The 15,485-nt window shown below is 38.1% G+C and overlaps 1 protein-coding gene across 1 annotated transcript in view; it reads right to left on the bottom strand.

The window, feature by feature from the left end:
• The window catches only part of gabrr2a (gamma-aminobutyric acid type A receptor subunit rho2a), a 90,823-nt gene that overhangs the window by 32,901 nt on the left and 42,437 nt on the right, over positions 1–15,485 (bottom strand). The window contains exon 4 of the mRNA XM_084742331.1: positions 11,221–11,444. Coding sequence (XP_084598457.1) covers positions 11,221–11,444 — 224 coding nt within the window. The remainder of the gene's footprint in view (positions 1–11,220; positions 11,445–15,485) is intronic.

The raw sequence follows: 15,485 nt of genomic DNA, 5'->3' as shown, positions 1-15,485 counted from the left end.
AACAACAGTATAATGGTCCACAATTTAGTACTTCCAAGTTCTCAAACGACAGTCCATCATTACTTTAAGACATAAAGGTCAGTCAGTCCAGAAAATTCCAAGAACTTTTAATGTTTCTTCAACTACAGTCACAAAAGACATAAACACCATGGTGAAACTGGCTCTCATGAGAAATGCCCGAACAAAGGAAGACCGAGAATTATTTCTGCTGCAGAGGACAGACAAGTCATTAGAGTCAGCAGCCGCAGAAATCACAAGTTAAGAGCTTCTCAGATCAGAGCCCACATAAGTAGTAGACACATCTCTTCGTCAAGTGTTCGGAGGAGACTGCATGAATCAGTCTTCATTGTAGGAGACCGACAAGAAGGAGAGGGTTGCATGGGCCAAGAAACACAAAAAATGGACATTAGGCAGAACTTCCTGAGAGGGTTCCAAGTGTAACTTTTATAAAAAAGTTTTACCAAGAACCAAAAGGGCCTCTCCTATGGGGACAAGCTGAAGAAGGTGTAATATAATATAAATAAATAAATACATTTAAATGAACTAACAGTTTGCTCATTATATTTCTAACAGATTTTTCTCCCATTTCAGTATTTTTGTATGCAAAGAAGAAGAAGGAATGCAAAAGTTTGTTCATGAATCATAATCATCAGTGGGTGGGTCTCAGTCTGCTGTGGACTGAGGCACGGCCCATCTGTGCTGCACTGTAAAGGCAGAGAAAGAGTTTCAAACTTAACATTTTTGTTTGAATCCAAATCAATCAGCATCTGATCACACAATCCTCCTGGTCAGCAGCCAGAGCAGCTCACTGAGATACAGATATAGGTGTGAAAAACATTTACTTAACAAATTCAGCCACCTCAAGTGTCTTCTGCTGAAGGAAGAGCTCGACAGCCATTAAAGTCATTAAAATACTGCATATTCATACAGACCCTTCTTTACATAGATCCGGCTGAAAAAAGATAAAAGTATCACTAAAAGTACTTGGAATAATTTTCAGCAATGTTTGTATACCAAGCAGCTGACAAAAAAAACATGTATTTAAATCTCAAATTTACATCAAACTTAAAGCTAGACTGAACAGGACTGTGAAAGCGGTTCAAAGATTGTCTTGTCAGAATTGTGCTGTGTGTGCATCTGTTCACCCAAAAAACTTGGATGCTGTTACAGTTTTGCAGAAGACATTGAACTTTATATCTGAATAAAAACCTGAAAAAGGATTACAACATGGATTCACTGAGAATGAGAATTGAAGATCTTGTAAAGCAACAATAAATGCGTGTTCTGTGTGTCACCCCATAGAAAAATGTTATTAATCTCCCAGACAAATTCAAATGATTAAAAAAAGTAAGTGTATAAAATTAGGTCTCAAATCGTGAAAAAAAAGATAATTTTTCTCTGCTCTGAAATGTTGGGGTGTGTCCACTCCACTGTCTCAGTGTCAGACACCACTATGACCTGAAAACAACCTGAAACATGGACGCTCAGTCCAGCAACTTTACTGGACATATCCAGACATGTTTGAGCCACCAGAGCCAGAGGACGGTGACAGACGGTTTGTAATAGAGGAGAGTGTCTGTGCAGATCAGCTGGTCCACACCACAACTGAGTGAGTCAATACAGGCGTTGTTGTATTTATCTATTTAGTTTTTGTTTCAGCAGGCAAAGACGCATGTAGAGACATGTGTGACAAAAACTCTATTATCTGTTTTCTATGAATGCCTGTTTACTTTAGTGTAAAGACACATTTACATCCATATGTTTTCATTATTATGTTAAAACAATAAGATCTAATTGTCAGAACAACAGCATTTGTTTTATACAGTACACAATAAAACACATATTCCTCTCCAGCACTGTACTCATATAACTTTTTAACAAAAACTGATGCAGCAGACTGAGAGTTTGGAGACGTTCTGTTTCTTATTCACACATTCTTCTTCTTTGTCAAAATTTGGCACTCACATTACTGACAAAGCAATCTAAGAATCCATTGGCTTTCTTCTGATGGCAATTTCGCCTCTGGGGACAATGACCAATGTTTAGAGGCTGTCCAAGTCCAATTGGCAACTTGAGATGTTTGACAATGGAACTGCAAACTAATCCTTTTTCACAAAATAAAATTGATTTAACTGTTCAATTCCCTTAGAAAGGCTAAATAAGGCCTCCCGACTACAGCCGAAACTCAGCTCAACATTTTCTGGCATTTTATGGACCAAACAAGTAATGGATTACTGGAGAAAATGATCAAGAGATTGACAGCTAAGCAAAATAATTGTTATAGAAATGACAGGAAAAACTGGTCACATGTTTGGATTTAAGGATTGTCTAATTGATTAATCAAGAGCATGATTGCCTGATTAATACAGCCGAAACTCAGCTGTGATGGTATTAAGTACAACAACACTTCTTCTCATGCGATACTGCTGAAATGTAAAAGATGTAACGAGATGAAAAAGGATGTAAAATAAATAAGATGAAAAAGGACGAAACAAGGCCAAAAACAACGTAAAATATATATGATGAAAAAGATGTAACAAGACCAACAACGATGTAAAATACATAAGACAGAAAAGATATAACAAGACTAAAATGTAAAATACAAAAGACGAAAAAGACTACCAAGACTAAAAATGACATAAAATACATACGATGAAAAAGACATAAACTGAAAATGCTGTAACAGACAAAAAAAATGACGTAAAACACATAATAAGACAAAAAAAGCAGACCAAGATAAAAAAAACAACATAAAAGATGTAACAAGATAAAAAAGACATAACAAGACCAACAACAACATAAGATACATAAAAAGAAAAACACTTAACAAGACTAAAAATGACGTAAAAGACAATAAAATAGACAGTACAAGTACATTAAATACAAGATACAATGCAACAATAACCTGCTAGCCATTACTGAGGCCTAACAAATCATTACATTCACATGTTCTGCTGCTGTTCAGTCTGCACTCAGAGCAAACTGTGTTAACTCATCTACTTTTATACTCAGGTACTTGTTCCGTCAGATTGGAGTGTAATTATTCCTCATTCCTCATCTTGACAAACGATCTTTTACTTTTTTCGCGTGATGCAGCAGGGGACACAAAAAGCAGAATAGACAAGTCTCCCGGCTATGTTTGAAGTTCTGTTTGTAGTTAAGCTCAAAATTCATGAATTATTTTTAGGTTTCAGGTGTCATATTTCAGCCTGACAGCTCCCTTTAATGAGCACCTCCACAAAGTACATAGCAACCTGTAGGCTCACCGGGATCAGGAAATTAGCAGTTAAGAGATTAAATGATATCCTGATGCAGAGAAAAGAGCAGGAGGGTGTGGGAAAACGAACGATGAGAAAGAGGAGGGGGAGATGATGACACTGTCAGAAAGCAGCAGATAAGAAGAGTCTTTAAAACGTTGTGAGAAGTCAAAAACATTCACTGATATCTGCTCTTTCATCCTAAATAGCATCATCACTACTTCCTGGAGACAAGACCTGACAAAATCAAACAAGACTTGCAACTTGACTGGGACTTCAGCATAAGAGACTTGTGACTTCGCTTGGACTTAAACCTTTTGACTTGAAAAGACTTGATTACCTTCCACCGAGGCCAAACGTCAAAAAGTTGTGGAGTGTGAAGTGTGAATCCATGATTCAGTTCATTTCCTGACACAACTTTAACACTATTCATTCTAACCAAGTCAACACTCAATTCCTCAGATCCACTGTGATTGAACCAATCTGACAGCATCTGAATTACATCCAAGTTACATTGCTGAGTTCAAGTTGGAAAAAGTGATACCAAAGATGATTTTGTTGATGTACAAAAACTGAAAAAAATGAAAATGTGGGTTGAAAATTACAGATGGCGACGCAACGACTTCCAAGTTGCAGAAAGAACAGTAAGTCAAGGCTACCATTAAAGGGTCTTTTATGCTACATATTAGACTGACATACATCTGTCTGTACTCTGCGTTCATTTTGTCCATATTTCTGCAGGTTTTCTGAAAGCTTACAGATATGGATGAAACGGACCAACACATAGGGGCAGCGTAGCCAATCATTTGAGCGAGACACAAACACAGGACACAATGAGGAATGTCAAAGTTCATTGATTTCAGCTTCTTAAATGTGAGTATTTTCTGGTTTCTTTGCTCCTCTCTGAAAGTAAACTGAATATATTTGAGTTGTGGACAAAACAAGATGTTTGAGGACGTCATCTTGTTCATCAGGAAAAGCTGATCAACATTTTCTGGCATTTTGTGGACCAAACAAGTAATAGATTATGGGAGAAAATGATGAGGAGATTGACAGCTAATGAAAATAATTGTTATAGAAATGACAGGAAAAACTGGTCACATGTTTGGATTTAAGGATTATCTAACTGATTCATTAAGAGCATGATTGCCAGATTAATCAAGATTGAAAATAATCATTACTTTTCTACACATATGTGTAAATCTAGACATTCACCTTCAGTGAAATGTCTGTTTTAAAATGAAATTATTCCAAAGAGAAGAAATGGCAGGTATGATCACTTTTCTTTGGTTTCTGTCAGACTCTTGAAGAAGCCTCTGAAGTAGCTCTTGTACACTGCCACATGAAATCTCTCCAATAAAGTTCAGGCTAATGAAATTCTTTTGGTTAGCAGCTCTGTCAGGCGGATTGATCCTCCTCATTATTCAACAGAGGGACATAATAGGGCCTAACAATGAAGGTCTGGACTTTCACAACGTGTTCCTGATGAATATGATATGAAACCTCCTTCACATCATATCATATATGGTTCAAATAATAGTGGATTTAGAGCGGTTTTGAAATGTAATGCAAGGCATGATAGTGTCAGCAACTGTTAATGGTTTCAAAGCAGTGGTTCTAAACCCCAAAAGAGGTTGCGAGATAATTTCTGGGGGTCATCGGAAATGTGGCAGCCACCTCAACAATGGTTAAAATTACAAACCAGCACAAAAAGCAATTACTAACATAAATCAGTCTGTTCTGATCAGACAAATTCTAATAAAAATGAACATTTGCATTCTATTATATAAAATAAGTAAACTTAGCAAACTACAGTCCAGCAGTAGGCATGATGGGAAATTAGGGGTGCAATGGATCACAACTCTCATGTGTTCTGTATGGATCACCCCCCACAGTTTGGCACACATGTGATCCGTGGACTACATGTAATCATCAAAGTGTGAAAAACCTTTTTACTGTCGCTGTTACTTTTACACAAGTAATAATTTATGATTAATTTATGAAATCTGAATGCAGAGTTGCAGTGAAAAGACGGGACAGACGCACGCTGTGTTTTACTCTGCAGCTCATCTCTGTGAAGAGAAACTGATTAAAAAGCCATCACACTACCTCAGTGAAATCCCAATATGACTCTGGGCTTTTTCACTGGTCTAACTATGCAGTCGTCATAGAAACAGATCATAAGATTGTGATATTTTGCCAATTTTTGGTCTTAACTTCTACAGCTCCTCTTCTCTGCTCAGCGGTGTAGCTCTGTGTCTGTCTGTGTGTGTGTGTCTTAATTTGCTATTACTCGTGACTTCTAACCAATCAGATATTGCTGTGGGCGGGACATTGAGCCAGACTACAGATCTATTATATATACTATAGTATATACATGGAACAGTATTGTATAATACAGTAGAGTCTAGTAATTCAAGCATATTGTATAGTATTATTATTACTATAGTGTAATTTTATTATTTATGATTAACATATAGATTTTTTAATATTATTACATTATGCTACTAGGCTGATAACTACAGACAGAGAGAGATCAATTTTAAAATAATTTAACCCTACTCCTGCCTTTTTTTCTTTTTTGTGCTGATCAAAAAAATGATCCAATGCGTGACTCAGAACCATGATACGATCATATTTCAGACTGAGTGATGTTTTTTCCCACACTACTACTAAACCCCTATACCACTGATATATGTAGTGTTTGGTTGCTTCCATGTGTTACACAGTCTTGTCTAGGGTTTGGGGTGGCCATGAACACCAACCTGATGTTTTCTCGGGGGTTGTGACTAGAAAAGTTTGAGAACCATCACATCATAGCTCATTATACTGCAACCTAATATGTCTAATATGTATCTGTAGTATATTTTAGATGTGTGAAATACTACATATGAGTTTTTTTGGATGCACTGGTTTTGTGGTTTCATGACTCCTACACAACTTGTCTACATTACTGTGTTATTCATTTCATAATTATATTTAATTTTTTCTGACAGATATTAAATTTTATTTAATTTCTGCACTATTTATGTCTTCGACTCAGATTATTTTTTTCTACTTGTGTGACTTTCTTTTGTACATATTGTATGAGGACTTTGCCTGAGAAGAGGAATCTCATTAGCAGATTCTTGAACTCTGCTTGAGTTACGCCTCAATCTTATTGAACACAGAGTCAGTTAAGGACATTGTTGTTGTAAGGTAATGCAGCACAGACTTTTATCAATCTGTAGATGTTGCCACTATATTGACAAGTCTGATTCCAGTGAGAAACATGCTGTCTTCACTTTTGACAGAGGAGGACAGAGGACTGAGAGAGAGCTTCATCACATGGTGCAACAGATTGATGCTCCACATCAGCAAAACCAGTGAGCTGCTGGTGGACTACAATCCTTCAAATACAGATGCTGCTGCAACGAAGATACAGATTCTGAAACACTTCACACACATCTTCAGCATGGCTGCAGCACAGATGTGTTCAGGCTGGGACTCTTATCAAACATGTTAAGGCTGGTGCAGATTGGACCATTTGCACCAAAGTTCTAGCAATTTCATGCTTCATGGCAACTTGATGTCATGCCACAGCCACACCTTTCAACAATAGATACATCTTTTAATACATTCTGATCAGAAACTAGTCTAAATGATGCACACTGATTTTGATGAATTCTATAGGACAAATTCATTCAAATACAACATGTGGAAATTGCCAAAATTTAAATTCAAAATGGCTGACTTCCCCCTGGGTTTAAGTGATTTTTCCAGGAGACTTTTTTGTGCATCTGATATGATCATCTGAAGAAGAACTTAAAAAAAAAAAAAAAAAATCTGAACAAATTCAATAGTGTCCTCGTACCATTCGGTGCTCAGGCCCTAAATCTGACCACAATCTGCCCCTCTGTTCTTGACTTACTGTGTTGAATAATGGTCAGAAAAGTGCTTCTGCAGAACATTATGATATAACAGTGAAGCTGACCTTTGACCTTTTCATCATTTTATCTTATTAGACATTTGTGTGAAATTTTGTCATAATTAAGCCCTATTTACACAGGAACAGTCTAACATGGAAAGTTTTTAATTTCTAATAATTGCAGATGTCATCTGTGATCTTAATTCTGAATCATCATCTCTGTGATTTGGGGTCAGTTTTTTTTTTGGTTTCTGTTGCCAGACAATTGAACAAGTCTGAAACTGACAACTCAATATATATTGAACAGCAGTCAGCAGCTGTGCTGTGAGATCGACCATATTGACGTTCATAATGAATAATGACGACAGAGAAGGTTAGCTGCAAAAGTGTTTATGATTGTAACACATATAACACACATAAAGTTGGTAAAACACCTCTAAACTACACGATTTAAGACAGTTTCTAACTGGTTAAGTGGGAACTGACCTGCAGGATGACCAACCAAACGTAATAAGTGTATTTTGAGGAGGTCTCTTCTCTTCAGTTATGCTTGAAAATGTATTTTAAAAGATCAAACTCTTGGCTGTTAAACCGTGTAACAGGACAACCTCCAGTGATTAGATTTTCTACTGATGCAGACATCACATCTGACAAAAGAGAAGACAAAAGACAGTTGACAAAAAGTTCTTTTTTTCATTTCACAGCATAGTTACATTGAGCAGCCATTTTATTTTTAAAGTGTCTCAGAGTTCTCTTAATGTTAATCAAAATACACATTTTAAAACAATTATTATTAAAATAATTCTTATTTAGCTTTGATTAAGAAGGACTACAGAGTTGACATGTTATGGGTGAGACACATCTGACAGAAATATTATTGAATGAATTGTCTAAAAATATAAAGTTTACCAGTGTTTGAGCAGAATTCCTGCCTTTCTCTAATGGATGGACAACCTGAAAACATAATTCATCCTGTCATGACTGTCGTCAGCATGGAGGCATACAAAGTTTAAAAACTAGACAGCAGAAGAACAAAATGATCACAAGATTTAGGTACAGTTATCTCTGATAAAAAACTTCTCAGCCCCAAGGTTCACTTACAAACAGCTTTTCAGAGCATTTCAATGTATTGTTTGTAGAAAAAATGCTTTAAAAAAGGATGATGGATTTAAACTGTATAAAGGCAAAGTAGTCACTGCATTGTTTTTCTTGAGGGACGTGCAGCTCACCCCTTGTGTGGCTAAAATATAGCGAAGACACAGATGTGACATTAACATTAGTAATGGCTGCATTCCATTTAGGTGGGCCACTTCTATTTCTGTTATACATTTGTACAGATACAAGTGCCAAAGAGTTAACCTAATTTAGTTTTCAGATTTTTGAGGGCCAAGGAAAAAAACACTTAAAACTTTAATATGTTGTTTGGCTGCTTGTTAGACGAGGCGGCAGGACCAACTCTGGACCAAAGGCCCTACACAGAATTCCTTGCGGCTCCTCCTTACTTTGCCTGGAGAACTATGAAATAAAACATTAAACTATATATATACAGTTTGACTATTTAAATTATATAAAACTGTTTTAGTAGGACAACATGACAACACAATGTGACAATCTATCTACAAAGTGGACTCAATTCTTCATGACATTAATACACAAAACATGTTTTTAATAAACATGCCTTCAGCCAGTAGATGTTCAATAAGAATTATGTCCTCAGACTTTAAATCAGAGGTCTCAGCTACATCCTCAGGGCACACGCACACACACACACACACACACACACACACACACACACACACACACACACACAAACACACACACACACACACACACACACACACACACACACACACACACACACACACACAATATTCACACATATTCTCACAAACAATACAGTGGTGAAAGTTGTTCATACATGAGAGACATGGCAGAGAGAAACACTGCAGGCATTCTGTGTTATTGGCTGTGAGATCACTCTATAAAGGAAGCAGGAGCACAATATACAAAATACAATAACTGCAATATTCTCCTTTTTCACCCAGGGAGAAAGTTCCAGACTGTCTTCAAAAATTCTCTGAGTTTTGTGAGTTGTCAAGATGGTGGAAACTTTATCAACTTTGTCAAGCACTGTGTATGACAGATTCTTAATCATGTGTCCCCTCTGGTAAAGTCAGCAAATACCAGAATCCTGACTTCTGCTCTCTGTCTTCATTTTTCTTCACTTTTCTTTTCATTTTTCATAGTTGCTTTCTGGATGTGACAGAGGCAGCAGGAATTGATTAAACCGGTGGAATTAGCTGCCTGTGTTTGTATTATTACCATTTTACTAACATAATATGATGTACCAAAAAGATTTAAAGCTCTCATGTGGGACATTTCAAGCACTTTTGAGGGACTTCTGGTGGTCATGGAGGTCCTAAGCAGGTGCTTAGTGAACTTATGCATGAGGCCATGATCCATTGCTGTGTGAGTCTTATCATCCACTTAGTCTGTAAAATTCTAACCATGGTGCTGGGAGAGGCTTGAGATAATCATGCCTGAGTTGATGATTACTAACTGGTACCAAGAAGTGTGACAGCTTTACACTGGTTCTGTCGTCCCTCCATTGACAGCCAGTTAAGTAGGGCACAGCATTCAAGGTTCTTTTATTTGTTTTTTAAAGCTCTGCACAGCCTGGTGCCCCAGTACATATCTGAGCTCCTCTGTCCCCTTTCCAGCCCCTGATTGCTCAGATCCTTGGACCAGCTGCTCTTAGCTGTTCCGAAGACCAAGGCTTGAAGGGGAAGGATGATCAGACATTTGCTGTAGCCGCCCCAAAGCTCTGGAACAGCCTACCCTTTTTCAATTAAGTGTTGCCCTTCTGTTTACATTTTTAAGGCAAAACTTAAAGTGATAGTTCGCCCAAAAATAAAATTTCAGTCAGTATCTACTGTCCCCTGTGCTGATGTGAGGATTGAAGATCTCCAGTTCACAAAACACTCCTGGGGCTTCAGTGGAAAACAGCGTTGCAGCCAAATCCAGTTCAGCTGAAGAGAATGGTGACCAGTTTTAAAATGTAAAAAAATAACTCACACAAAATGTCTCCATACTGCTCGTGTGGTGTAATCCAAGTGTCTACAAGCCGCGACATTAAAATCTGACTCAAAAAGACACCATTTACACCATGTTTTTAACCTAAATGTCAACTGTAGCCTCTCAGACCTGATCCTCGTGATCACGCCTGAAGTGGGTACACAGGCTCTCACCCAAGCAGCACGACATGAAATATACAAGATCTCGCAATAGTGACTTGTTATGTGCACAGTTGAATTTGCAAACTTTCAACAAAGAAGAAAATGTCCGAGGACTTCAACGTAGAAGAGGAACATCATTTCTTTGCTGCAGCTGCGCCGCAGCAAGATTTTCCAGTGCAAGTTGAATGCACCCTAAATACATGAGATCTGCAGGGAGATGAAGAGGGACACATAACAGAGGAAATATAATGTGGATCTGTCTGTCTGTCTCTCATTGTAACATAGACTCCAGTCTTCAGCATAGTTCATATTATCAATATTCTAAATTTTACTATTTTGTTTTTTCCATGGTGGCAGTCAAAGGTGTCCCTTGAGCCTCCAGATAATTGACATCGTCATTGAACCCCTGGCAATAACGTTAAGAAGGACCACTAGTCTAGCTGGAGTGCAGAGGGGGAGGCAAGTTATCACTCTACGTGAACGATCTTCTCCTTTTCCTTTCATATCTGTATGCCGCTATACTGATAACTAAAGATTTGGGAAGCTTGAACTTGTGATTTCAACTTGCTAAGTTTGAACATCTAAGAACAAGACTTTGATCTCACTCTTCATGTTGAAAGGAGAAAGAAAAACTTACACCTGAGCCTCTCCTGCTATGACAAGTTCAAATGTTTGCTGTGAAAAAAGGTCACTGAAAACATTCTGCTTCAAAGGAATCTGATATAAAAAGTTGTACTGAACAGCAGAGATTCTGTGAGGCAGTTCTGCAGACAGCTCTGAAAATACAAGTGAAGAAGCGAGACGGTGAAATGTTACAGACCTCAAGCTGTAGAGGACGTGTCCATCAGGGAAGACGCGCAGCATGATGTTGTCGGTGGTGGTATCGTGGATGAAGGACCTCTTAGAGTGGACAAAGAAGACATCAGGGACCCAGATCTTCTTCACCAGGCGACCATCGAACGTCATGCTCTTATTGGTGCTGCTGGTGAACGACAGGCGCTCGTCCTTCCAGTAGTGTCTCAGGTACAGAGTCATGGTGAAGTCCTGAGGGAATCAAAGGAAGAGTGTATAAGATAGAGTGTACTGAGGATTCACAACCAAACAGTACAGTAACATGGTGATCATGATGTCCAGTGTACACCCCTAAGACACTGCGATTTTAGTCCGTAAAAGTCGCATCATTTTGTCGAAACCTGTAGTTACAGAAACCCTGAGAGACAAGTAAGGGGAAAAAAAAATCTGATGATCCATTTCTAAGTCCGAAAATAGTTTTCTCTCTTGTGTTTATGACTTAAGAACAGGTGAAATAGAGGTTTTGCCATGAAATTTCTAAGCTCCTTTTTTCATCTATACAACTGGTGGTAGAGAAAAGTTTTGACAGGAAGAAATTTGTTTTTGTGAAACTCATTTTGATGCATTTCAATTTCTCCATACACTTAAAACACAAAGTTTGACTAAAAAACAAAAGAAGCCCAAAGAAAGACATGATAGTAATGTTACATAGCTTTCTAACAATATACTGTATATATAATGTACCTTGTGCTTAAAGTGCACAGAGAAATTAAAACTCACCTGTAATAAAACAGGAACGCTTCAGTCCTATATAGAACATGGGGCAGTGGTGCACTTCAGCCTCTTGTGGCCAAAACAAGTATTACAACAAGTAACACTGACATTAAATAAATAAAATTAATACAATGAAAATCACCTGTCAAACATTTTTGTCCACAACTTGTTTCACAGATGAATAAAAAAAAAAAACTTAGACAAATAATCCTAGCAAAGTTTTTTCACCTGTTCTTAAGACAGTGTTTTCAGACGTAGAAATGGATCACCTTTTTTTTTTCTTACCTGCCTTCAGGGTTTCCATACTTGATTGACCAAAGGCCCCATGAAATGATAATAATTAAAAAAAAAAACCTTTCCCCTCAGGGATCAATAAAGTCTCATCTAAATAAGAAATGAAATGGAATGGAGCCACAAAGAAAAAAAAACATATATACATATTTTGTAGGTATACTGGTTTTACTGTTCCTAATACTTTTGATGGATTTAATGCAAAGATTGTATGCTGTACTGTTTATAACTGTGTTCACCAGCTTTTTCATTCATTACCTCTGATGTGTGCTTTGCTAAAATGTAGTGTAACAGCAGCACAAGAAAAGCCACAAAGTGGGCAAACTGACTCAGACAATTCAGTTTTACTGTAGCAGTAAAACACCAATTGAGCAGGGGTGTGTTTTCATCTCTTATAAATCCACCTTTCCATTTATGGAATGACAAATAAGTAATTTCTTATTACATAGTCTCACTTTAAACAACCACATCAGTATTATTTTGCTGCTTTTAGTAGCACAGAGCTAAGGCTGAGGTTCATCAGTTACCTGGCAGCTCCACCTTCAGCATCCTTCTCTCAATAAACCCAGCATCTCTCCTCCACACACGTCCAAACCATCTCACCTCTAACTGCCTCCCAACAAAAATCCAAACCACCTTCTGTTGCAAACCACTCCCGACACTTGAGTCCATCCACTTCACCCTGCCTGCACTCTCTTCTGAACTCCTCATCACTTTGAACATGCTGACCCCAAGTATTTAAACCCGTCCACCTTTGGCACTGCTACTCCTTACATCCTCAACATTCTGCAGGCCTCCCTCTCATTCACACTAATGCATCCTCCTCCTGACTCTCACTCCTCTTCTGTCCAACACATACCTGCAGCTCTCCTCCACCTGCTCCCTACTTTCACTACAGATTAGGGCTGGGCAATTTCTACCTAATTGGCATATGACCGCAGTGAAATATTGTGATGGATGATGATATTGTTGTTGTTGCTGGAAATACACTAAACGTGGTCAGCAGAAAAGAAACTGCCACCAGTGTAACCAAGTGTCTTGCGTTTGCCTAACAGGGGAAGTTTAATAAGACAGTCCCTCCAGGATTTCCCATGCTTTTTTTGGATTGTTTCGGCCTAAAACATCTGATTACATGGCAGCTTTTCTAAAAAATTGCATGGTGCAATATCTGTCATTTTTTACAATGACATTGCAGGAGGAAACTTGTTGCAGGGAGAACAAAACCTCACTGTATTCTGACTGTTCTAAATTACTTTTTTTTTTTTTTTTACAAAAATAAAACATTATGCTTTATCAAACTCAGTCAAAACAGCACAAAATTATACAATAAAGGTGCACAGAGTGTTGGTAAATCTCAATAATGTTGTGTTCTTCTCAGTATTCATGAGAAAATTTAAAACAAGTAAATGCAAAATAGTGAACAATGAACTGAAACACTGAGTTGTCTCATTGAGACGTACTGTACATGTATAATGTTTGCGCGGAGGAAACTCATGGGAGGAACGCTGACTGCTCAAGTTCGCGGAAAAGTAGCAGTGTGGAAAAATTGCAAGGTCATGCAGAAATCAGAGGGATTGGTTGAATTAGCGTGAATTTTTGGGATTGCAACATCACAACCTCCTGGAGGGACTGATGAGAAAGTTACAAACAGACATGGACTCAGCGTCTTTTTATTTTGTCTGTCACGTCAAAAATGGAACTTTGTCAACAACTCCTTGCCTTACAGCAACTCTGAGGGGACGTGTGGCCATAAATTCGGCTTTTGAATCATGATGTTACAGTGGTAGAGGACTCAGTGGTTGATGAGTGGTCCTCAAACAACACCACACCTCCTCCACCTGCACGGCATCATATGTTTTCTCTAAAGCCACAAAAACACAACTCCTTCTGACCATGTGATTGGGAAATAGAGACAAACTGACAGCTGAGTCGATGACTCTACCCATAAAGATCAGGACAAATGGACAAATGAAAACACTCTTATATGTATAATATCAGTAAATTTTATGGAGAGTCATTTTTAAAGACAAAATAAATGTCTACTAACAGGCTACAAACCACCTAAAAGCTAATACACCATGACAGCTGAGAAACCAAGCGTAGGAGTCAAAGTAGCTACAGTAAGTTACAGCAACCCGAGCAAAGATGACTGACAGGAGCTGAAGAAGCAGGGACATCTTGCCGTCAAAAAGTTGTAAAAACTGGCCACATTTGAACTGATTTTGCTCCTCAGTTGTCAACATTAAATTAGATTTCAACTGAATCCAGCCTTTCAAAGCTTCACAGCTCTGTGAATCTTGTCAGAGAACCGTCCCTAATTACTGCTGTAGTTAGCTGCACGACACTGAAGTCACTTCAAGGTAGAAAATGGAATTTACTGACATTTCTCCAGCATTGTGTCTCCACATTATTTTAGCCTCGCTACACTTGAAGAAACTGTATGGCTGACTGTATGTAAACACTGACCTGATTTACACTGACGTCCAAAAGATTAGTGGTGAATTCTTACGATCGGCCCTGACCATCTGCACACACACACACACATCCTGACAGAAAACCAGACACGATGGTGGATTCCAGGCTCAACTATCCAATCTTCTTCCTTATATTGCCAGAATCCAGTCAATTATGAACTTTAGAGAGACTCAACCCACTGTCCAATTCATGTTTGTTCTCTCACTGTAAAGTTCATTCAAAAACCAATAACTTCCTCCTCAGATTATACACAGAGATCCTCAAGCTACATAATGACAGCAGCCATGCTTTCAAGAAAAATACCAACCACATCATTAACAAACGTTCACAACGTCTCCACTTGCTACAATAATTTTGGAGAGAGCCAAAATATGCTGGAGCCCAGTGGAAAGCATCTTGATCTCAACTTTGAGAGGAGGAGCAAGCTACAGAAATGATGTTATGATGTAGGGTTAGGAGAAGACTTGACTCTTAGATGTATCGCAGTGCGGATATGGAGGATTCTGAATCAATTTATAAAAGTCCAAAATCAATTTTCTAAATGTCAGTTGACAACATGATGTTAACGGAGAGAAAAAGGCAGAACAGTTAACAGAGAGAGATGTTCTTCATCTTCTCCAAAGGCAGCAGCTGCAAGCATGTTCTAGTTTAATGTATAAACAAGCGTGTTTGCGAGACGAACGTAAAGTATATTGTGAATATTTTTTACCATCGCCAGAGACGTTGAAATGTCCACGGAGCGAAGCAGAAAAC

The sequence above is a fragment of the Lutjanus erythropterus genome, chromosome 18, assembly GCF_056507025.1.
Source record: "Lutjanus erythropterus isolate fLutEry1 chromosome 18, fLutEry1.hap2, whole genome shotgun sequence".
Lineage (NCBI taxonomy): Eukaryota > Metazoa > Chordata > Actinopteri > Lutjaniformes > Lutjanidae > Lutjanus > Lutjanus erythropterus.
Note: the sequence above shows the minus strand (reverse complement) of the source record. Positions and strands in the feature narration are given on the sequence as shown.